Consider the following 22,373-nt stretch of genomic DNA (forward strand, 5'->3'; position numbering starts at 1 on the left):
TCTTTTCTTTGGTTGGTTCCTTATCAACCATGGGAGCTCACATCTTTTGCTTAGTTTGTGTGTTCTTTTGCTACTTGCAGCTCCTCTTCTTTATTGATTGTATCTTTTCTCTTCATCATCTTCGATCAATAAAAAAAATTTTGCCGATCAAAAAAAAAAATTTTGAGTCAAAAAGCGAGTCTAATTTTTTGGCATGAATAGCAATACTCATTTGGTAATTCAGAATGTTATGTGATACTCCAAATTAATAAAGTAGCGAAAAACACTACAACAAAAACAAGCCATGGCAACGTTTTTTTTATGGCATTTTTATTAAAACGCCATCATTGATCAAATAAAAATTAAAAACTACAGTGTTGTGTTAATTAAATTTCAAAACAGTGCTGTTGTGGTGCATATCTGACGCCGTTACATATCCTATCTCACTCTCTCCCTCCCTCCCTCTCACTCTTGCTCGAATTCATTCTCACTCTCACCCTCGCTCAAAGTCTCTCTCAATCTCAGTCTCACTTTCGCTCTCGCTCAAATTCTCTCTCACTCTCGGTCTCATTCTCACTCTCTGTACTCATCTCTTCATCAGATCTATGACGTTTGTCGAAGATTCGAAGGTTGATTCTTGAAGATTCGAAGGTTGATTCTCCAGATTTGCAGTTGTCTCTCACTCTCGCTCTCATTCTATCTGTCTTAGTCTCACTGTCGCTCTTGCTCGAATTCTCTCTCTCTCAGTCTCACTCTCACTCTCTGTACTCATCTTTTCATCAGATCTATGAAGTTTGTTAAAGATTTGAAGGTTGATTCTTGAAGATTCGAAAGTTGATTCTCCAGATTTGCAGTTTCTCTCACTCTCGCTCTCAATCGAATTCTCTTTGTCGCAGTCTCACTCTCGCTCTTGCTCGAATTCTCTCTCTCACTCTCTGTACTCATCTCTTCATCAGATTCGAAGGTTGATTCTTGAAGATTCGAAGGTTGATTCTCCAAATTTGCAGTTGTCTCTTTCGATTTTGTGAGTTTCAATTTGTTTAGGTTTTTTATTTTTAATAGATTTTTTACATTCTGACTCAAATCTGGCTTCTCACTTCTGATTTTCTGTTTTTATTAGATCTCATCGTTCATCCATTGGTCGATTAATCTACATGAAACCTGTTTGAGATTTGGCTTCTCAAATCTGTAAGTTTTTATTAGATCTCTCTCTCTCTCTCTCTCTCTCTCTCTCTTCTTTGTGTATACAGTTATATATATATGCTGTTAGAATTGCAATATTACTTGGGATTTGCTCTTTATTTTCAATCATAAAAAAAAAGGGAGCTATTTGAATCTGTATTGCAAAAACTAATGGCAGAGTGGAAAATTTGAGACCTTAGTTTAGAATTTAATTTTGAATATAGATTTGAGAATTTCTTGATTTGGTAAATATTGGAGTAAAATTCAATTTGGTGTAAATTTATGTCAAAGAGTTTCGGGTGTTCTGAGTGGCGTTTTTTTTTTAAAAAAAAAAATTTCAAATTATTATTCAAGTTTATTTTATTTTAGTTTATTTTTTTATTTTTGGTTTCAAAGGAATCGGAAGTGATTGAAGTTTTTCTAATTGGAATGGTGTTGGGTTCATCATTGATTTGAAATATATGAATAATATGCTCTGGCTTCATCACTGTTGCCACTCCGATTGTTAAGGACAATCTTTGATACTTTAATTCTGAATAATTTGAGTGCTATCTTTCTCTTCATACTCCATATGGGAGTTCTTCTTAGTGGGGAGAATTGATGAAGATCGATAAGGCAGCAATAATTGGGAGTTTGAGTTATTTAGGAGTATAAATCTGTTCATGAGTTATTTTGAGTATATCTATTTATTTTTATTCGTTAGCCTTATATATACATAGTGTTGGTGTATAAATTTTATTAGATTGTGGCATAATTGAAGCTTAAGGCTTAAGTGGAACCTACTTTTATGTTGCTGCCAAGAGAATCGCATGTGTCAAAGCGAGTTTGTAAACCAAGGATTGTTTCAATGCTCTTACAGCATAGTTTCGAAACCAAGAATTATTTTTTGATGATTGCAGTTGGCATTGTGATTATATATCTTTCATGCTAGATGTTAATGGACTATTTTATTCTTTAAGTTCTTTAAGTATAAGATTCAATTACGGACAGATGAGCCATCTGTGGTGGCTCCAGAAAATTTGGTTAGGGTATTCAAAAACTTGAACTTAAATTAGAATTTGTATAAAAAGAATACACTTATCAGTGGTTATTTCCCACTACTAATAAATCTTCCAATTTGAACTTCTCAAATCACAAGCAAAATACTATTGAATAAATTATTTTCAATGTAAGTAACTAAACAATCATTTTTTCATTAATATCCCATTTCGTTACGCAATCAATTCTTTACAAATTTTATGTCCTAATTTGACATAAGCTACATTTACTAAGAGAGCTATTTGTTTGGTACCTTTATTTTATTTGAAAAATAAATAGGAACACAGATATCAAACATAGAACTGAACACAAAATGTATGAATGGATGAGATTTTACAAGATTGATTGGTGCACTTTTGAAAAATCTTTTCCATTCATACATTTTTTGTGTTCAAGTTTATGTTTGGTTTCTATAGTATTAGGCTTTTTCTTTTTTGTTTGAGGATTGTTTTTTGATCTTGAATATTACTCAAGTGGAATGTGAGTTGGGTGTGCAAAAATTGAAATCAACAAATTAGGTGTTCAAGATCTAAGAATTGGGTATTCAAAATCTTGATTCATTACTGATAAACATATATGAAACCTCAAAAAAAAAAAAAAAAAAAAAAAAATCAGGGTATTCTATTGAATACCCTTGAGTGTACATGCTCTGCCTCCCATGTGAGCCATGGATGGATTTGTATCATTACTAGTGATTATTGGATATTGATCGTGCTTTAACAGTCATTTTCATTCTATGAATTTGATCACTCTTTTGGTTGTGTTTATTGTTAATTTGGTCCATGAGGATGATGCGGATGCTACATCGGACACCTCAAACCAGGAAATGCACAGTACTGCACCTTTTCTCAGAAGTAAAGCCTCCAGTTCCTCGTTGCTCCCTGAAAATAGACAGTTCAATCTTGAAGTTTCATCTTTAAATATTCCAGTTGATCAAATGAAAACGATTCAAAACATTAACACATTAATTTCCGAGGTAGCTTGTGCTCCATCTTTATATAGATTTCAGTTCACTTGTTTATTGCAGGATGAACCTTTTTTATTTCATTTTTGTAAGGTTCTGATATCTATATTTTTTCCTTTTTCATATTTGATATTTTTAATTTCCTGATGAAATAATTGAAGTAATATTATTGAGTATACTTTTAGAATTACCGAGTTCTGGACTTTGTGTTTGCAGTTAGCATTGGAGAAGGAAGAGTTGATGCAAGCATTGCTTGCTGAATCATCTGAAAGTTCCACGCTGAAGGTAATGTTGGTCTTAATATATAAACGGAGTGTCTCTGGTAAATGAAATAGCCTTAATTTTTCATCTAGTTCTTTTTAACTCATTTGATTTGTTTATTCAGCAGCATTTGTTGGTCTTAACTCATTTGAAATAGCCTTAATTTTTCATCTAGTTCTTTTTAAGGTAATGTTGGTCTTAACTCATTTGTTTATTGCTTGCTGAATCATCTGAAAGTTCCACGCTTGAAATCCCCCATGTACTGCAGGTTTATTCAGCAGCTTTTTTCATCTAGTTCTTTTTAACTCATTTGATTTGTTTTGGTAAATGAAATAGCCTTAATTTTTTTTTTTTTTTTGGTCAACTTAACCACTCTGAGCAGAAATGTGATCTCTGGGAAAATTCTTTGGCAAAAGTTGGGAGTCAAAGGAATGCTTCACATTTCCGCTGCTCGTCTCCAGATTACGAGACTAAAGAAATACAAAATATATACGTGGACAGTAAGTATTTATTTTTACATGGAAGTTGCTAATTGGGGTTTAGCCAAAAATGTCTTTATATTTGGATTTCATTTTCATTTATTTGAATTCATCTATTGGCAATATGGTGTTGATTGAGAGGTTGTAAACATAATGACTGGATCTTCTGTTTGGTGTTTATAAATTTACATTAATGTCTCTAATTGTTCTGAACCGATATCAATATCTTACATGTCCATTGATGTTACCGTATCTTTATGATAGTGATAAATCTTCAATATGGTATTATATTCCTTGGGGCCACACTTAAAGAGAAACAAAAAAAAATCTCTACATAAATTTTTTGCATCTTTCCATTCATTAGATTTTTAACATTAAGTGTTTCTGCCCTTGGAATTATGGGCATCTAGTTTTAATTTCTTCCTCGAAGAAATATTCCTCCATCATGTGCTTTTCCGGTATGATTTATTTCTGCCTCAGTCCCTTATGTTTAGGTATTGATCTTTGCTGACTTCAGAGACATACTTGACCTTTTTGTCTATCAACTTGATCAACCAGTATCAGATTGGAAGCTGACCCGTTCTAAACTGATAGCACCTTCAGCTAAACTTTTTGCACATTCCATTATATTTTCATTGTTGCTTTGTGAGATTTTCCTCTGGAAAATGAAATCTAGGGATTCTTTACCAATTGTGTTAATAAACCTATATTTTGAGATCGGAACTTTGCTTATAATTTTAGCATATTGGTTCTATTTCTGGAAGTTGTTTACCTTTTTCAGAAAGAAGGGGGAGATTACTTGATGAAACTTCTTTCTAAATTAATTTTTGAAATTTGTTTGTCAAAAAGCTTTCTGAAAACTTCATTTCCTTTCCAGTTTGAAATTCTTCAAAAGAAAGACTAATATAATGAAACAACATGTTCTTAAACTCCATGTCATTCCAATATTTCTTGAATTCTCTTACTATTTTCCATTTTTGAATTTTTGGCAGATCAATGCCATTTATATTTGAGCCTTGTCAAAGGATATAGAATTTTAAACATTGTTCCCTACATACATTTTAAATTTGATTTCTCATTCCTTGTGTTAAATCCTATGAGTTCAACAATAGGTACACAACCTATGAGCTTTTGATTACATATATACGTCATTATAATAATAATTTGTTGCTCAAAATATTGATTTTTTTTCAATTATTTGCAAGTAATGAGCCCCTCAATGGCACTGAAGGGACAAATTCAGTTAAAGTTATGAATGTAGGTTTGCTATCAAATGCTATCTACACAGTTTTTAAAGACACGTTTGATAGAATCGAATTCATTTAGAAATCTCAGTGAGTGTGAAGTCAAAGAGCTTACCTCCTCCTCACTTCTTGATGGTTATTTAGATGAAAGTTGTTGGGGTTTATAAAATAGTGGTACCAAGACTTTCAAATCTTGTTCTAGTTTTGCTAGTCATGAAAAAGGAAAAAAAAAAGGTGGTTGTTGGTGAAAGAAAGTAAAGTATGCCAGGGGTAGCTGCATTAGTGGGTGGGTTATTATTTTAATGATAACTGCATTCTTTAAATAAAATATTGCAATCTACAGCGAAATTACTAGAAGTTGTGCACTCATTACAATCAATACACTTTTTATATATAATGTCAAGATTGCAAGTTAACCTAAATGATTCCTCTTTCCTAGTTGACTTCTTTAATAGAGGTTCTATGAATATCATGATAGTAGTGTAATGTGATTGGGAATGCAATGAAAATGTGTTGAACATTGCGATAGATAGAATGATATAACAGATAAGAATAAGACTTTGTTGAGTTGTAGATTACTTGTACTTGGAGTGAAGTAATACTCATAAACTAAATGACCACAACCTCCTGAAGTTGGCCTGCCTTTCTGCCAAAAAGAGTATAAATTTGTATGTCTTGAATATTAAATCTTTGACCTTCCTGTCCACTAACAATTATCAATTTACTTTCTCTAAATTTTTAAATCCTTCATATATTCTGTGAGAGCTTCTGAGCCAAGCTTGCTTTTATTGCTTCATCTTTTTAAATCAATTGTTATATGAAGAGTTCGTTTGATTCGGATCAATGGCATGCTCCTAGGGTCTGCAAAATGGGGAAGTAATGGCAAAAGAAGAGTACAAACAGTAGTAGATATTTAAAGGGAGGATGATATCTTGGGGTGTACCTAACAATGATCTTGCCAATGGATGTTGTAACTAACCTAACCTTTACTATCGCTTGTCATGTTAAACCATATAATACAATGACATCTTTGAGGAGAGGAAATTAAGAACAACCTTCTCGTCAGTTCAGGAGTTGGCTTAAATTCTCTCGATAATGTTAAACCATATAATTAATGTATACAGATACAAATGATTATTTTCTTGTGTTGCAGCTGAGAAAATATATTTTTGATGTCTATATTATTACATGTGATGACCAGCATCTAATTCATGCTCAAATTATTGTTAATCCTCATTTTCTGAGGTTAGATTTAATTTATGGACTGAGAAGTATGCAAACTTGTTTCTTGAATTGCACTAATGACATAAAAAATTCCAAGTAGTGGCAGATTTCTTATGTGATTGAGTTAATGTATAATTGCATGGTATAAACAATTCATTTATAGTCATACCCAAGACCCTTGATGTTAGTTTCCATCCCGGTGAGTCCCCTTCTTGTACCGGAACATTCTATCAGAAATGCTTTTCACATTTTCATGTAGGAAGGATTTTCTTTAATGGTTAGATTGTATGGTTGTTGTTTAAATTAAAACTTATAATTGTTGGTATGTTATTTTGGCAGTGTCCAGACCCTCATTTCAAGAAAAAATATCATAAAAGAAGGGTTTTGCAAAAGCCTTTAGTGGAGTCTATTGTCGACAGTTTAATGCCTGGAGGACAGGTATTGCTCGACATATCAATGATTTTGCAAGACTGGTCATATTTGCTAGAGCTAGTGAATGCATTTGCATTATAAATGCTTTTTTCTACAGGCTGGACAAACTATTTATTTAATTATCAGTTATCTGATTATGACTTATAAATGAATTGTTTGAACCACCGAATATAGAACCAGTCGCTTTTATTTATCTCTTATGTACAGGGGTTGGGTAATTTGTGTATAGCCAAGTGAACTATGCTTATATTTAGTGGAATATGATAATTGATATAGACCCTCGTTAAACTTTCGGCCTCCTGTGTGCTATGTATGATTCCTAGTGACAGGCTTTTTAATTTCAAATAAATGAATACATGTAAATTATGTTTGTGTATTGTTACCCTGTCAAAAGACTTTCCCTGTTGCCAACATTACATCAGAAGATATTTTGCTTGGTTAAATGGCTTTGTCTTTTATAGAAGCCATTATAGAGTTGACACTATTGAATCAGCACTAGGATTTCACAAAGTGGCTTCAGAATGCATTATCTTTTTTTGTCTGTCCTTTTTGTTTTCAAGTTTGTCTTTGATGGATGGGTTTTCTTTTCCCATCATGTTCATATTTGTAGTGCAGAGAGAAAATTGACATTTGAATTCACCTTAGATGATGGTTGATCAATTCTTACATTTCAGTGCTAAGCCTATGTAAATAATCTTGAAAAGTTTGTTGTTTCTTGCTAATATTCATTTTTTTTTCACTGTGCACATTTTTTTACTGTATTTATCTTCTTTTATTTTCTTTCCTTTTTCTTCTTACTTCTCATAAAAGAGAAGTGTGTCGTATCTATATGTAAACTAGGTTTTTTTGGACAGTTATTCAAATAGGTAAATAGGGAAATCAACCAGGAACTTGCAAAATCATTTTGTTTCTGAACATTGCTTTCTCCCAAATTGTCAAGTAATCTTTTGAATATTTATCATGCTACTTGGAAACTTACAGAATGGACATCCACAAATAATTGAAAAGGAGTTGACATCTGCAAATGATGGTAATGTTGCTGAAGATCTGATGTAGAATCGTGATGTATTCTTAAGTACCCTTCGGTCTCACTTGACAAAATTACAGGTCTGTGGATCTGATTTATTACTATTTTGGCATTATAGCTGATTGCTGATTGCTGAAATTATGTCATCTATTAAGCAATTTTCCTGCATGGAAAATTACTGGATGTTTGTAATAATTGACAAACTTTTGCCTTTGATTTTCCGTTTTGAATAAAATTCTATTTCTCTTATGTGAATTGCATTCAAGCATCTTGTTTTATGTAAGGATGCAGATAATGTAAAATTCTAATGAATGCAGGTGGTGCGCTATTTTTGAGAACGGAATATATCAAGGGTGATATAGATGCTACGGGGAAGTTGCCTTGTGGGTATTTCTTGGAGGATTTCAAGCGTGTTGCTTGTTCATTTCAGATGGTTCCTATTGGTAACCAATTTCTTCCTTGTTTAATTTTATAAAGGTTGTATGTGGTGTAGGTACAAGCAGACTTGATCAGTATTCTCATGGAGAAAATGGAGATTCTGACCTTAGGTTTGCACTAAACAACATGGCAACCATGGGGGGCTGATTTGAAGAAAATTCAAACTGTTTGACTGTATATGATTGAGATTTGGAAAGTTGTAGGGTTAAATCTCCAAGGAGATGAACTAGAATTTTTATGATCTTTAATTTGGCATTGTAATTCAAATTTGAGCCAATCTATGTTCTTTTATATTAATTATTAGTTAATTCTCAATCTCTGTTCCTAGTTAAATTTATATAAATTCTCGGTTAATTTTCAATTTCTATTCCTAGTGAAATTCTCAATTAATTGGGCTGTGTTCTTAAAAAATTAAAAAAATAAAAAAGACTTCTTTTTGAAAAAAAATCCCACTAAATGATGTCATCATGACATCGCATCAGTGGCAAGGATTAAAAATGAAAATAGATGGCGTTTTTTTAAAAAACGTCGCTGAATGATGTCACCATTACATCATTAACGGAAAAGTAAGTGGCTGTTAAAGTTTTTGCGACGTTTTAAAAAACGCCGTCATATCTTTTAGCGACGCTTTTGAAACGCTGCTAAGCTATTGCGACGGCCGTATCTTCGACGAAAATATTAAACGTCGCAAAATTCTATCGTGGCGTTTTTCAAGCCTATAGCGGCGTTTTTGAAACGCCACTAAAAATCAAATTTCTTGCAGTGAAATTTTATAAGTAGGATATGTTAACTCATATTTAATTGTGAGACAAATAATAACTCACTTAATATATATAAAAATTCCTTATTTATTAAAATATCGTATAGACAATATCATATGATATTATAAGAGTATTTAATAATTTTTCAATACATTTTTTTTAAGGAGTGAAATACAATGTATATGTCTAGCCTACTATTAAGAATAGAATAATGCTATATGTAACAATTAGTATACTAATTAGTATACTAACACATAATATGACATAATTTTAGAGATTTTGGGTCTTTATAGTTTGTATAATGGATGGAGTCATAATTTTAAAGTGACAATATCATAACATATGTTGATATATTAATTGGTATACCAATTGGTATATATAGCACCATCGGAAAGAATGTGGGGTAGGTAGGGGAGCCAAGCCACAAATGCCTTGTTTGGAAAGTTGGAGTTTTAATCAAAAAAATTATTACAAAAAAATCAACAAATTGAGCAAGAATTTTTAACCACTTGATTGGACAACGTCTTTTTTTTCCTAATGAGAAACATTCACATTTGACAACCAACCATCAATTATAAGATTGTTTGTCTTTTGTAAAAAGAAGAATGTCGGAGAAACACTGCAATTTGTTTGAAGTTAAAACTAATGATTCAAACTACGAAAAAAGGTATTAAAGTTCAAGTTTCTAGCATGCGTGTTTGACAGCCGGATAAGGGAGGAATTAGAAGTCTAACTCAGACTCTGGTGGGTCCACCTCGGACCTAATTCGATATTTTAAACTATTCGATTCATAAAATTTATATTTTTTTTTAAATAAATATGATTTGTTCATATGATTATGGATATATAATTAACTTTTTATAGATAATCTACTCAACATATCTAATTAATTTTTTATATAAATAATCTGCTCAACAGAATTTACGAGATAAATAATTTATATTATCAAAATAGGTCTATAATAAGCCCATCGGAATCCTCTACTCTTCCCACTATCATGTGCTATTCTAATAATCTTTTTAAGAAATACAAAGAACATGTTTGGCTTATATACTGTCTATGGCGCAATTAGATTCATAGATTTCACCACTGAGTCTCATATTTTATAGTCTGTTTGACATTGGTTCTCTGACTAAGAGCACTTCACAGAAAGGATTTCCATAAGAACAGAAACAAAATCACTAGCTTCTCAACTCAGGTTACATTTCAAGGCTGTTTTTTGTAATAATATGGTCATACATTTATAGAAATTTTCCATCTTTGTTGATGAGTCCATTAAAATTTTGAAATAAAAACAGTTCAACCCTTGGTTCGATTTTCAAAAACTTATTTCAGAAATTTTTTCTAAAAGCCTAAAAATCAATTTGTTGAAAGAAAATTTTTTTTTTTTTAAAAAAAACACTTATCATTTTTACATAATTGTATCTTTTGGGAGGCCATAAATAATTTTTTAAAATTTTTGATATTTTTTTATCAAATTAATTTTTATTTTTTTAAAAATTCTGAATTTTTTTTTTTTCCTAAAAAACAAACAAAACAATTGTTTTTGGTTCATTCCCACATCAAAGAAGGGAGAAAAAGGAGAGAGAAAGTAATTATAAAAGGAGTGGCCCAAGAAGAGATTAAGCATGCCTTTCTCGGCCTTTTGGCTAAGACCAAGTGGACTATCTGTTCTTATCAGTTTAATATCTGATATATGAATTTTTTTAGGGAAAGGGCCCACCACAGTAGCTTGCTCTCGTTGGCTTTGCACTACAGTCGCGGCCTGGCGCAGCCCACCAAATCTAGTCCAATTTTTTATAGTCCAATGCTAAATGGGCTTTTTAGGTTCTCAGCCCGTTTTCGGGGCCCAATACATGGGCTTTTGTTCTTTTGGGTTGGGTTTCTGATACCAATTCTAGCTCTATTCCTTTTAGGTTCTGGGTTAAATGGGCTCATGAAGTAATTGGATGATTTGGATTGATGAGCTCTGGACAAATTCATGTTTGGTTTGTATTTTGAGATATTATTTCAAAAATAATTTTTTAGAAAGAGTTTGGAAAATTTAAAAATTTGTTTGGTTGTATATTTTGAAAATAGCTTTAGAATCTTGAAATTTAGGATGATTTAATATTTTTTTTGTAATTTAATAGATGGCTATAGGAGAAAAAGTGATTGAAAATGAAAAAATAGATAGAAAAAGTGATTTGTAGTAGACGGAAAAGTGATTTTAAAATTTTTTTTCTAAAATTTTTAACCAAACATGCCCTTTGTTTTGGGGGGGATTATTATTTATTGGTAGATAAATTATTTACATCTTTGCAATTTCAAGTAAAAATAAAATAAAATAAAATAAATGTAATAATTTGATTCTTCAGTCCTAGGGGGAAAAAAAACAAAAAAGAAATGAATAATAGGTGATATTCTGATTCTTCAATTAATAGAAAGAAAACGATACCCTTACTAAATACTTCCACCATTCAATCATTTTCCTTTTCCTTATTGCTGGATATCTCATTCGTACACAACTTTTTGTTTTTCACACATCGACTTTGATTTTAGAAAACCAACACCTGACCGACTTGGAGAAAGAATTGTGATAGAGATCTCCATACATACATGACTTCTACAATCCCCACTCTCATCCCAACCACTCATAATGTAAAGCCCATACATACATGAATAAACCCCATACATCAAGGGCTAAGATCAAATTGGAGGTCATAAAACCCTCCCAAAAAAAGAGTCCCAAACATTTCTCTAATACAAACTCAAATACAACTTTTTTTTTAGCGTGAAAAACAACTAAAGAAACTTGTCTGCGGGGCCTTAAGCTGAGGATTCATAGCCAAATGACAAACTAATATTTGAATTGATGGCCTAATATAATGAATCATCATCATCAACTAGAGGCTGCATTGAGCCCCTTTGGTTTCATATATTGGATAGTCGTTACAAAACTCGAAAGACATATAACAACAAAAAATTATATATGATTAAATAAGAACAAAAGAAAAGGGAAACAAAAAATAAAAAAAAAAAGGCAGCTATGTAAGTTTTCAGATTTCCCTTATACAAGAGACATACACACAATATACAAGGAAATGTAGGAGCAACTATGCGGAAGAGTATATGTGGAAGAAATACACCATCTATTCTCATAAGGCAGCACTTTTGAGTGCATCAGGCTGGAACTGGGACTCTGTAAGAAGGATCAATCATTTTCAAGATGAACAAGTTCCCTTTGTCACCTCTTGATACTCTGCAATAAGGAAAATCACAAAAAATATAAACAAATATAAAATTTAAAATTTAATGAACAACATAATTCATGGTAAGCAAAGAAATGTTGTCCAACTGAAAATAAATAACACCCAAATCCCAATTGCACCAGACACACCAATAAATAAATAAATAAACAGCAGCAGCAGAAATTATCTAGCACTTTCAGTACATCAACTCACCGCAATTCTTCATCCAAATAAGTAATTTCCAGTTCACCTCGAGCTCTTCCAGGAGCTTTAATAGGTATCTGTATATCACAAGGACATCAATCATGCATGTTTTGTAAGTTACTTAAAAATTAGAAAATGTGCACATTTGGTGGCTCTTGTGAGGATACACCATTCTGGGATAATATAAGCTTTATGAGTGTAAATTTCCCTTGAAAAATAACTAAACATGAAACTGAGACCTTTTTTTCTCTATTTTTTTTTTAAATTATATTTTTTCTTCAGCCCAAAATAGATCATTTCCAATGTTATTTCTCTATTTTTAATGAGAAATAAGGGTTGTCATAGAAGACATCAACGGCATTACTTTTTCCTTTCACAGATACCCCAATATCATATGCCATATCAAGCATCGTATGACAAATTATATAGTACATACTTTGTGCCAAGCCATTTCCTCCTTTTTTCTTTTTATTTATAAAACCCTTTTCCCTTTATATTTATTTTCCTTATCTTTCATTTTTCTTTTTGTTAGACAAAACACTTTCCCAAATTCCTTATACTTATTTACAAAATGAATAGCAAGTGCGGCCAGATGAGAAAAAGTTGGGATGGCTTTCAGACCAACCTCAGTCTAGATTCTAGAGTTTGGATTTTCAGGTCAGGGTATTTTCAGAAGTAGGGTGTGGATGGTAGATTGTGTAAACTGATTGTTGGAACCATTCGGGAAGTATGGTTGGCTCTGAGCTGGTGTTGAACCACCAGAGGTCTGGAAATGGAGAAATGAAGCCTACGGGTTTGAGGGAGGTGGTTGCTTGCTTGCTTGCTTTGAAACAAAGGAGGTGAACTACTATATATAGAGGGGCTAGGCCATAAAGACCAGCTCAACACATGCCCAAATGGGTACAAGAGACAGGTAGTAGTCTCTGCCCAGCCTAACGCCTTCTGTTGCCCTGAAGTTGTCTTCTAATAGAGATCTTGTTGACTATAGAAATCAAAATATTATGTTTGAATATAGAAATTAGAATAGGAATTATTTTGATTATAGGAATCTTACCTTGTGCATATTATTTCCTAAATTATATCACAAATATGTTATATATATATGGCCTCTACCTCATTGATTGGTAAACCAAATAATTCTTTTCATTTTTTTTTTTTGGGTATCAGAGCCTCCCTAACCATCTCTCTCTCAACCACCCATCACCACCGACTGCCTTTTTCCTTCTCTTTAGCCTCCAACAGCCCTTTCCAACTCTTTTTCTCCCTCCAACAGCCTTAGCCCAGCCTCAACCCAGCCTTCTCAGCCCCTCTCCTTCCTGTCTTCACCTCGGTAGGCCTTCTTTATCCCTGCCGAGGCTCTGGTTGCTGCCGACCAAACTTGGTTTTGGTTTTATGTGCTTCAAATACCTCTTTAGGTGGTCCGTGGCTATTTCCCCCCCCCCCCCCTTCTTAGGGTGATTGGACTAATGTATTAAGCCCCTTTGTCTATCCTTTTATTCTTTAGGGCTTCCAGGTTTATTCAATAGTATCTATTTAGATAAGCCGTTGAGTTTTTTTCGGCTTCTTATTTTTTCTTGGATTATGTTACTATCTTTTTATGTTTTTCAACCCCTCTTCTTCCACAATGACTGATCCATCCGTTGCTGATATACCCACCAAGCCTGTTCCAATTAGTTTTGATTTTTCTCTTTCTCATCACACTCATGTTCATCGTATTACGAATGTGGTATTGAACGAGAAAAATTTTATCGCTCGGAGCCGCTCCCTTAAACTCTATTTAGGGGGCAAGGGAAAAGCTCATTGGCTTTTATCTTCCACTACCCAGCCTGCTGCAACAAATCCTACCCGTGCACAGTGAGATATTGATAACTATACTATTTTGGGATGGATGTTCAACTCCATGAAATCGTATTTATCACATGTTTCTCTATTGCGACACAGTTCACGGTCTATGGCATGCCTTGTCACAGATGTATGCTCATGCTCATAACGATGCTCACCTCTTTAAGCTCTATCAGGATATTGCTCGTGCTTCCCAGTCTGCCTTAGGTCTTTCTATGTCAGAATTCTTTGGATACCTTCAAGCCCGTTGGGAAGAATTGGCTCAATATGAGCCCTTGACTGAGTTACAAGCAGATGGTGCCTCTCTTGTGTCCAAATGCCTTGCTCGCCAGCATACTTATCAGTTTCTGACAGGTTCAAACTCTGAGTTTGAATCCCTTCGAACTCAGATTTTAAACACATCACATATGCCCTCTCCCTATGAGGCCTTTGCCACCATTGATAGTGATGAGCATCGTAGGCGTCTGGTTCAGCCAAATCCTTCTCCACTGTCTCCAGTTTCATCTGATCAGATGGCTCTTGCTGCAAAGTCTGGTTCTCCGGTGTTCTACTGGTCCAATTACTTGTCATCATTGTGGCGTTTCTACTCATGGTAAGGCTCGTTGCTTCAAACTTCATCCTGAGTTGAGGCAACGTTCCTCTCGCCCTCGTGGTGCTGACACCCCTCGCACTGCGACTCTAGTGGATTCCGCTACTCCTGCTCCTAGGTCTTCTCATCTCCATAATTTACAGAAGTTACAGACTCAGATTGGTCAGCTTCAGGCTCAGCTTGGATCTCTTACTGCCAGTTCTCCTGGCCCATCGTCTAGCATTGTTGCCACCCTTGCAATAAGTATTTCTACTGCTTTCCATGTTAGATCTGCTAGTCCCTCATGGGTTTTGGATTCTAGGGCTAATGATCATATCACGGGTGAGTTTTCCTTTCCTTCTTCACCAGTCCCTACTACTATTGCCCAATCTGTGTGTCTTGCTGATGGTTCGTTATCCTCTGTTCGTCATAAGGGTGTAGTGTATTTATCCCCTACCATTTACTTTATCATCTGTTTTACATGTTCCAAATTTTGTATATAATCTCTTATCTGTTAGTCGTCTTGCTAAATAATTTAATTGTGATATCATCTTCTTGTGATATCATCTTCTTACCCTCCTCTTGTCTTTTACAGGACCTGAGTTCGAAGAGAATTTTTGGCAAAGGCTATGAGCGTGATGGGCTGTACTACTTTGGGGATCCACCGGACGAGCCTTCTTCTTCTTCCTTAGCTAGTTTTCAAGTCTCTATTTTGCATGTTTACATGTCTTGTGTTTTTAACATTCAAACTTTAGAATTATAGCACGCTCATATGGGTCATGTTAATTTTTAATATTTATGTTAACTTTTTCTTTCATTTAATAAAGCTTACAAAGATTCTAAGTTTCATTGTGTGTTTGTGAGTTATCGAAGCATACCCGTACTAGCTATATCCCTCACATGACTCGTGTTCCTAGTACTTTTAATCTTATACGTTCTAATGTTTGGGACCCTTCCCATGTCACTGTTTTTTCATGTCATAGATATTATGTAACTTTTATTGATGATCACAGTAGGTGCACTTGGCTTTATCTAATTCGTCGCAAGCCTGACGTCTTTCCCATTTTTGTCTAATTTTTACAAATGGTTAAAACTCAGTTTTATGCAGTTGTTAAGACTATTTGTTCTAATAATGGTGGAGAATATATTTCTAATGCATTTCGTTCCCCATCTTAATCAAACCGGGTATTCTTCAACAACTTGTCCTCGGACCCCTGAACAAAATAATGTTACTGAACGCAAAAACCGTCATATTATGTCTATTGTTCGGAGTTTTCTTCAAAGTATGGGTGTTCCCAAGTCTTATTGGCATAGGGCTGTCCTTATTGCTATTTACCTCATTAATAGGACCTCTAGTCGTATGTTGCATAGCCTCACTTAGTTTCATACCCTTATGCCGACCACCACTCTGTTTTCACACTTACCTCGTGTCTTTGGGTCTACCTATTTTGTTCAAAATCAGAGTCCCACTCACACAAAGTTAGATAACAAATCTATTCGTTGTATCTTCTTAGAGTACTCTTCCATATCCAAAGGGTATAGGTGTTATGAACCTATGTCTCGTCACTTTCACCACACTTTGGATGTTACGTTTTGTGAAAATTTTCCTTTATTTGGTACTAACCTTTCTTTGTAGGCTTCTCCTCCTGTTGTTTCCATTGTTTGCCCGGTGACCATTTTAGACGAGGTTGAGAATGAGGTTGTCCCCCTTTCTCCTTCTCAACCTTCGCCTCTTCCTCCATTGCAAGTATACTCCCGTCACCCACGCACTCAGCCCCCCCTACCGCCTCTCCGATCTCTGGGTCAGGTAACTACTCATTTGGCTTCTCCTCCACCTTCTCGTCATAACCCACATCGGGATCGACATCCTCCAAATCGTTTGAGTTATTTGAGTTACTTATCATCCTATTTCCTAGTATCTTTCCTATGACAGGATTTCCCCTTCTTACCATTCTTTTCTTGGCAAGCTTGAGTCGGAGTCCATTCCTCGATCTGTATCTGAGGCCTTTCAAAATCCCAAATGGGTAGCAGCTATGTAGACTGAGATGGCGGCCTAAGAACAGAATCACACTTACGATCTTGTACCTTTACCTCTTGGGGAAAGCACAGTTGGTTGCAAATGGGTGTTCACTATACAGTACCTCGCTGATGCCTCAGTTGACTGTTACAAAGCTTGGCTTGATGGCCAAAGGTTTCACGTAGATTCCTGGCAAGGATTTTGGTGCCACTTTTGCCCATGTCACCAAGCTTACTTCTGTACGTCTCCTTATCTTCCTTGCAGCATCTCATTCTTGACCCCTTCATCAGCTTGATGTCAAGAATGCATTTCTCCATGGAGATCTTCTTGAGAAGATTTATATGGCTCCTCCACCCGATTTTCAGGCTGAGGGGGAGTATTCGGAGAAAGTGTGCTGGTTACGCAAATCCTTGTATGGTCTAAAATAGTCTCCACGAGCATGGTTTGATCGCTTCAGTTCTGTTATTATATCTATGGGCTTTGTTCAGTGCCACTCCGAGCACAGTTGTTTCATTCGCCGAAATTTTGCAGGTCAGTGTATAATCTTATTAGTTTATGTGAATGATATTATTCTCACAGGTGATGACTCTGTCGGCATTAGACAAGTAAAAAAGGACTTGGGCCAAACTTTTGATATTAAGGATCTGAGATTCTCAAATATTTTTTGAGAATTGAGGTGGCTCGCTTAAGCAAGGGGATCTCCTCATCTCAAAGAAAGTACACCCTTGACTTGCTTCAAGATACTAGTATGTTAGGGTGTAAACCTATTTCTACTCCTATGGATCCTAATGTCAAACTCACATCAAAGTCTAGTGAGCTGTTGGATAACCTAGACATGTATCAGCATCTTGTTGCACGCATCATTTATTTGACCAACACTAGACCTGATTTGACATTTGCAGCTAGTATTGTGAGTCAGTTCATATATGTACCTCGTAAAGCATACCTTAACGCGGTTCATCATATTTTGAGGTATTTAAAAATTTCTCCTAACTTGGGATTGTTCTTTACCGCTGGTCTCCAATCTGGGCTCCCCTGTATCACCGATGCAAACTATATAGGATCTAGGACTGATCAGCATTCCACTTCTGACTTCTGTACTTTCTATGGTGATCATCTAATCTCATGGAAAAGTAAGAAGTAAGCAGTCGTTTCCAAGTCTTCTGCAGAGGCTAAGTATCGGGGCCATAGCACATGGGATATGTGAGATTCTTTGGATTCGCTCTATTCTGACAGAGTTGGGTTTTGAGGAGACTATTCTGTCCTCTTTATTTTGTGATAACAAATTTGCCATTATGTTATCATCTGATTCTGTACTTCATGAACATACCAAGCATATCGAGGTTGACATACATTTCATTTGAGAAAATGTTTGGATTGACATTGTGCGTCCATCCTTCGTCTCTTCTTCTCAACAGTTGGCAAATATGTTCACAAAATCTATGGGACCGACTTTGCTCCAGTCTTCCATTGACAAGCTGCATTTGTTGAATATTTTCAAGCCACTTTAAGGGGGAGTGTTGAATATAGAAATCAAAATATTATGTTTGAATATGGAAATTAGAATAGGAATTAGAACATGAATTATTTTGATTATAGGAATCTATCTTACCTTATGTATATTGTTTCTTAAATTGTATCATGAATATATTATATATACATGACCTCTATGTCATTGATTGGTAAGCCAAATAATTCTTTTCATTCTTTTAACTCTCTAAGACTGGCAGCCAATGTGCAACGCCTTCGAGATATGGTGAGATGAGCACCTTAAAAAATCCTTAATCCTAACCACCAAGCCACATGTGAGGGTCACAAGGTAGCACTAGGGGCCCTATGACCGTGACACCAACTCAAAGGAGGTCCTTAGGCCCTGTTCTCAATAGGCTGGTATGAAAACATCTGGATGCCATTAGAAACAAGGAAAGAAGGCACATGGGAGACACCAAACAAGCATATAGGAGTGCTCTCACATATTGCCCCCAAACGAGCAAGCTTGAGGTTAATGCTCTATGTATGTCAACTCTGCCAACATGGCTTGACCATGGATAGGGCTGCAAATGAATCAAGTTGTTCATGAACAAGCTCGCCTTAGCTCGTTAAGGGCTCAGCTCGTTTAGTAAATGAGCCGAGCTTGAGCTTGCATAAGCTCAGCTGGTCAAGCTCGGCTCGTTTGTCTTTATTTAAATTATATAATAAATATATTATTTATATATTAAAATAATATATGAATATGTATAAATAATAGTATAAATACATTATTTATGTATTAAATAATAAAAATCATATTTTTTATTTAAATAATATAAACAACATTTTAAAAAAAATTATCGAGCCGAACTCAAGTTTCATTAATATTAACGAGTCAAGCCGAGCCGAGCCAAGCCGAGCTCGACCCCAGTTCCTTATCGAGCCAAGTTCAAGCTCAATAAATGAGCTCGCTAAGTAAATGAGTCGAGCTCGAGCTTAGCAAAGCTCGGCTCAGCTCAGTTCGTTTGCAATCTTAACCATGGAAGGGATGAGCCTGACACGTGGTGGTATCTTGTTGGTCCAGATGTTGACTCACAAGGATGACACGTGGAAACCAAACTCATGGAGATGATGGCATGATGGTACCATAGCACTGGTGTGGCTAGCCACATGGGCAAGTGGGCCGATATACCTATATTAAGTTTTGATTAAAGGGTATTTATATGCATGTCATAAGTTAATGACACATCAATTATTCTTGAAGTCACACAATGAACTGTTTAATAGAGCATTAATGCAGAAAACCCTTTACGGGAATATATATACATCTATTAACAATGAACCCAAGGTGCAACAGTAACAACCTATTTCTATTCACATTATTATCACGTTTCTTCTTTCTTTCTTTTTCAAGCAAGAACACTGGAAGCGTAAAAACAATAGCTTGCACAATACTATTACTTCGTAAGCAGGAGAAAACTTACCACGCCTCCAATTTTGAAAAAATCAAATTTTACAGCCACCTTTCTTGCATTCAGTGGTGTCAAATCTGCAGTCACCTACAAAACCACGCAGTGAATTAACAGGAAGATATTGGGGAAACAAACATTAGCATTGAAGAATAGGCATAACAACAACTCAGAAAATAAAACAACTTTGTTTTCTTATCTCAGTAAAAAACAACTTTCAATACGTGCTTTCAACATTAGCATGAGAGAAGCAAAACATGAAGGTCGACGTAGGGAAGTTCTAAAGCTAGAAACAAAATAGGTAATCAAAAAACCCATCCTTTTTTTGAAAAAAAAAATAGACTCAAGCAATGCTTGGAGGTAGGGGGCAGCTAAAGTAAAACATTATATTGTATTAATAATTTAAGGAAAAGTAACTAATAAACCCACCCTTAAACTTAGTCTTGATGCTTACCTTAAAGTGCAAAAGGATCTTTTAAGAAGAAGTTAAACAACAAAATGCATGAATTAATACAGTACCTGGTTGAAGAACGGCCAAGATTCCATATTTTGAGCTCTTAGTGTATCCACATTGATTGCTTGGTAGTTTGTCCTTGATCTTAGGAGTTTGGGTCTCTGTCATGGTGTTGCTTGGTAAGTAATCTCAAAATATAGAAACAACAAAAGAGAAGAAAGGTCTTATTGCAATTATAAAATTATTTAATAGCTTCAATAAGAATGTAGAGAAATCAAATAATACCCCTTGTCACTAATGTCATGATAAATAAATAAATAAACACGGAGGAAAAGAGAAAACCATGCCTGAACTCACTTTGTTGTCTAGCAATCATGTGATTAGGTTACTTAACACTAAAAAATGTAACTAAACAACACAACCAAGTTTAATGTCTGCAATAAAATTGGGAAGAAAAATCAATCAAGTAGAAAGAAAGAAAGGAAAACACAAAAAACAAAAACGAAGACAAACTTCTAAGTAATGAGTAACCACAAGACATTTTCTACTTAAGCTGAAAGGATTTTTGGTTAAGTTTCCTCACCTCAGTATTTTAACATCTGTATTTCCTAGGGAATAGGTTTTTCTATTTACTCCTCTTCTTAATGAAGATCTTGCTCGTAATATTGACAATAAGAAAGCTAAATTAATGATAAAGGAAAATCCATAAAGCTTATAAATGACAATATTTTGCAACATTACTGTACTGATCATCTTTTACCAACTCCACCATCATTTTCTAACATTCAAAGGAAAGATGCAAGATACGGTTCAGAAAATGGCAACATATTTAACAATCTACTCACACTCAATCTACGTAAACACAGTAGTATGATCTCTTTACAGAACAATAATTGTCTTATAAGAGTTGAGACATCAATGCAAGTGAAAAATTAAAAAAATAAATAACAGAAATATATTAGCATACCTGGGTTTGCAAAATTGATTTTGAAGTTGTGTATATAAGTTCCCATTTTCCGTTTAGCAAATCAGATTTGAGTGGCTCCTTTGTTGGATTGACTGCTTCAAGTTTGCGAGCAATCTAGTCAAGAACAAATTCCAAGGAAGCAAACAATGAGATGCATTAAAAACCTCAAGAATGCAGGTCATTCCATCTCCTCTTGGACCACATTGCAGTATAGTTTACAGCTTCGGGGAACATTAATACAAACTTCTGCATTCTCAATAATAAGAGTCTTCTCAAAATGGTAATCTAGTGGTGTGTATATGTGTATTTGTGTGTGTGTACATATATGGGGCAAGACTGAAGGAGTTGTATAGCCATCAACAATGGGAAATGATGTGATATTGGGAATAAATGGGAAAGCAGAAAAATGCAAAACTCTATATTGTTAAAGGGATTATTGTTTTACCCTATTTAGACTACTATTGATCAAAAACTAAGTTCCTTGGCAAACCAAAAAAAAAAAAATTCAATTCAATTACGCTGTGTTTGGTTGGAGAATTTGGGAAATGATTTGAAAAGGGAAAGCAAAAAGTACATGAAACTAGGTGAAATGTAGGTGTATTTTATTCACATTTCACCTACCTTTTCCCTTTCCTTTTCCAAATTTCTTCCCAAATGTCCCAACGAAACACATCGTTAAGCTTCAACCTACTATTTGGGTCTTCAACACTATGAGTGGGTTCCCATCTTTAAAAACAAAAACTATGAGTGCTATGACGCATAAGAAGCAGTAACACAACTCAATCAAGCCTAATTCAACCATTCGGTGTCTTTTCCCTTTTCCCAGGAACCAAATGCAACATAAAACTATTTATCAAAAAAAAAAAAATGCAACATAAAACTATACATCAGACTTGTAATTTAGAACTTTGTTTTCTTTTATTTTCCTCAGTTTTTCTTTGCAACCAACCAAAGGGTTTATATGAATTCCAACACCAACGCATTCATTCACTTCAAACTAATGAGAAAAGCAAAGAAAACAAAAACACAGAAAACAAAACTAAAGTCGAACAAGTGAACGGGAGACAAGAAAAACCAAGCTGACCAATTCACAATTCAATTAATCCTCATACAACTAACTGGT

General features: G+C 34.6%; 2 protein-coding genes and 1 pseudogene across 3 annotated transcripts in view; 2 read left to right on the forward strand and 1 right to left on the reverse strand.

Moving 5' to 3' along the window:
• The first annotated feature begins 440 nt into the window (after positions 1 to 440).
• Positions 441 to 8,658, forward strand: LOC145820042 (protein BLISTER-like). Of its 2 annotated transcripts, XM_082914431.1 has the most exons (9): positions 441 to 653; positions 763 to 832; positions 936 to 1,003; positions 1,100 to 3,175; positions 3,380 to 3,448; positions 6,711 to 6,809; positions 7,785 to 7,910; positions 8,148 to 8,213; positions 8,324 to 8,658. In XM_082914431.1, the coding sequence occupies exons 4-7, from the start codon at positions 2,936 to 2,938 to the stop codon at positions 7,857 to 7,859; spliced, it is 483 nt and encodes a 160-aa protein (XP_082770557.1). In that variant the 5' UTR covers positions 441 to 653; positions 763 to 832; positions 936 to 1,003; positions 1,100 to 2,935; the 3' UTR covers positions 7,860 to 7,910; positions 8,148 to 8,213; positions 8,324 to 8,658. The 2 variants fall into 2 exon arrangements, with proteins under 2 accessions (XP_082770557.1, XP_082770556.1); XM_082914430.1 differs by lacking the exon at positions 8,148 to 8,213 and having other exon boundaries at positions 441 to 1,003.
• A 1,999-nt stretch (positions 8,659 to 10,657) lies between these two features.
• LOC114293121 (U2 spliceosomal RNA) lies at positions 10,658 to 10,825 on the forward strand (annotated as a pseudogene).
• A 1,069-nt stretch (positions 10,826 to 11,894) lies between these two features.
• Positions 11,895 to 22,373, reverse strand: part of LOC114293119 (putative plastid-lipid-associated protein 4, chloroplastic) — a 34,561-nt gene continuing 24,082 nt past the window's right edge. Inside the window, exons 3-7 of the mRNA XM_028237157.2 lie at positions 21,251 to 21,364; positions 20,349 to 20,444; positions 19,845 to 19,919; positions 12,473 to 12,540; positions 11,895 to 12,270 (exon numbers count right to left, since the gene is read on the reverse strand). Of these exons, the coding sequence (XP_028092958.1) occupies positions 12,192 to 12,270; positions 12,473 to 12,540; positions 19,845 to 19,919; positions 20,349 to 20,444; positions 21,251 to 21,364 (432 nt within the window). The 3' untranslated portion in view covers positions 11,895 to 12,191. The remainder of the gene's footprint in view (positions 12,271 to 12,472; positions 12,541 to 19,844; positions 19,920 to 20,348; positions 20,445 to 21,250; positions 21,365 to 22,373) is intronic.

This window comes from Camellia sinensis, chromosome 2 (genome assembly GCF_055761805.1).
Source record: "Camellia sinensis isolate YWXY chromosome 2, ASM5576180v1, whole genome shotgun sequence".
NCBI classification, from domain to species: Eukaryota; Viridiplantae; Streptophyta; class Magnoliopsida; order Ericales; family Theaceae; genus Camellia; species Camellia sinensis.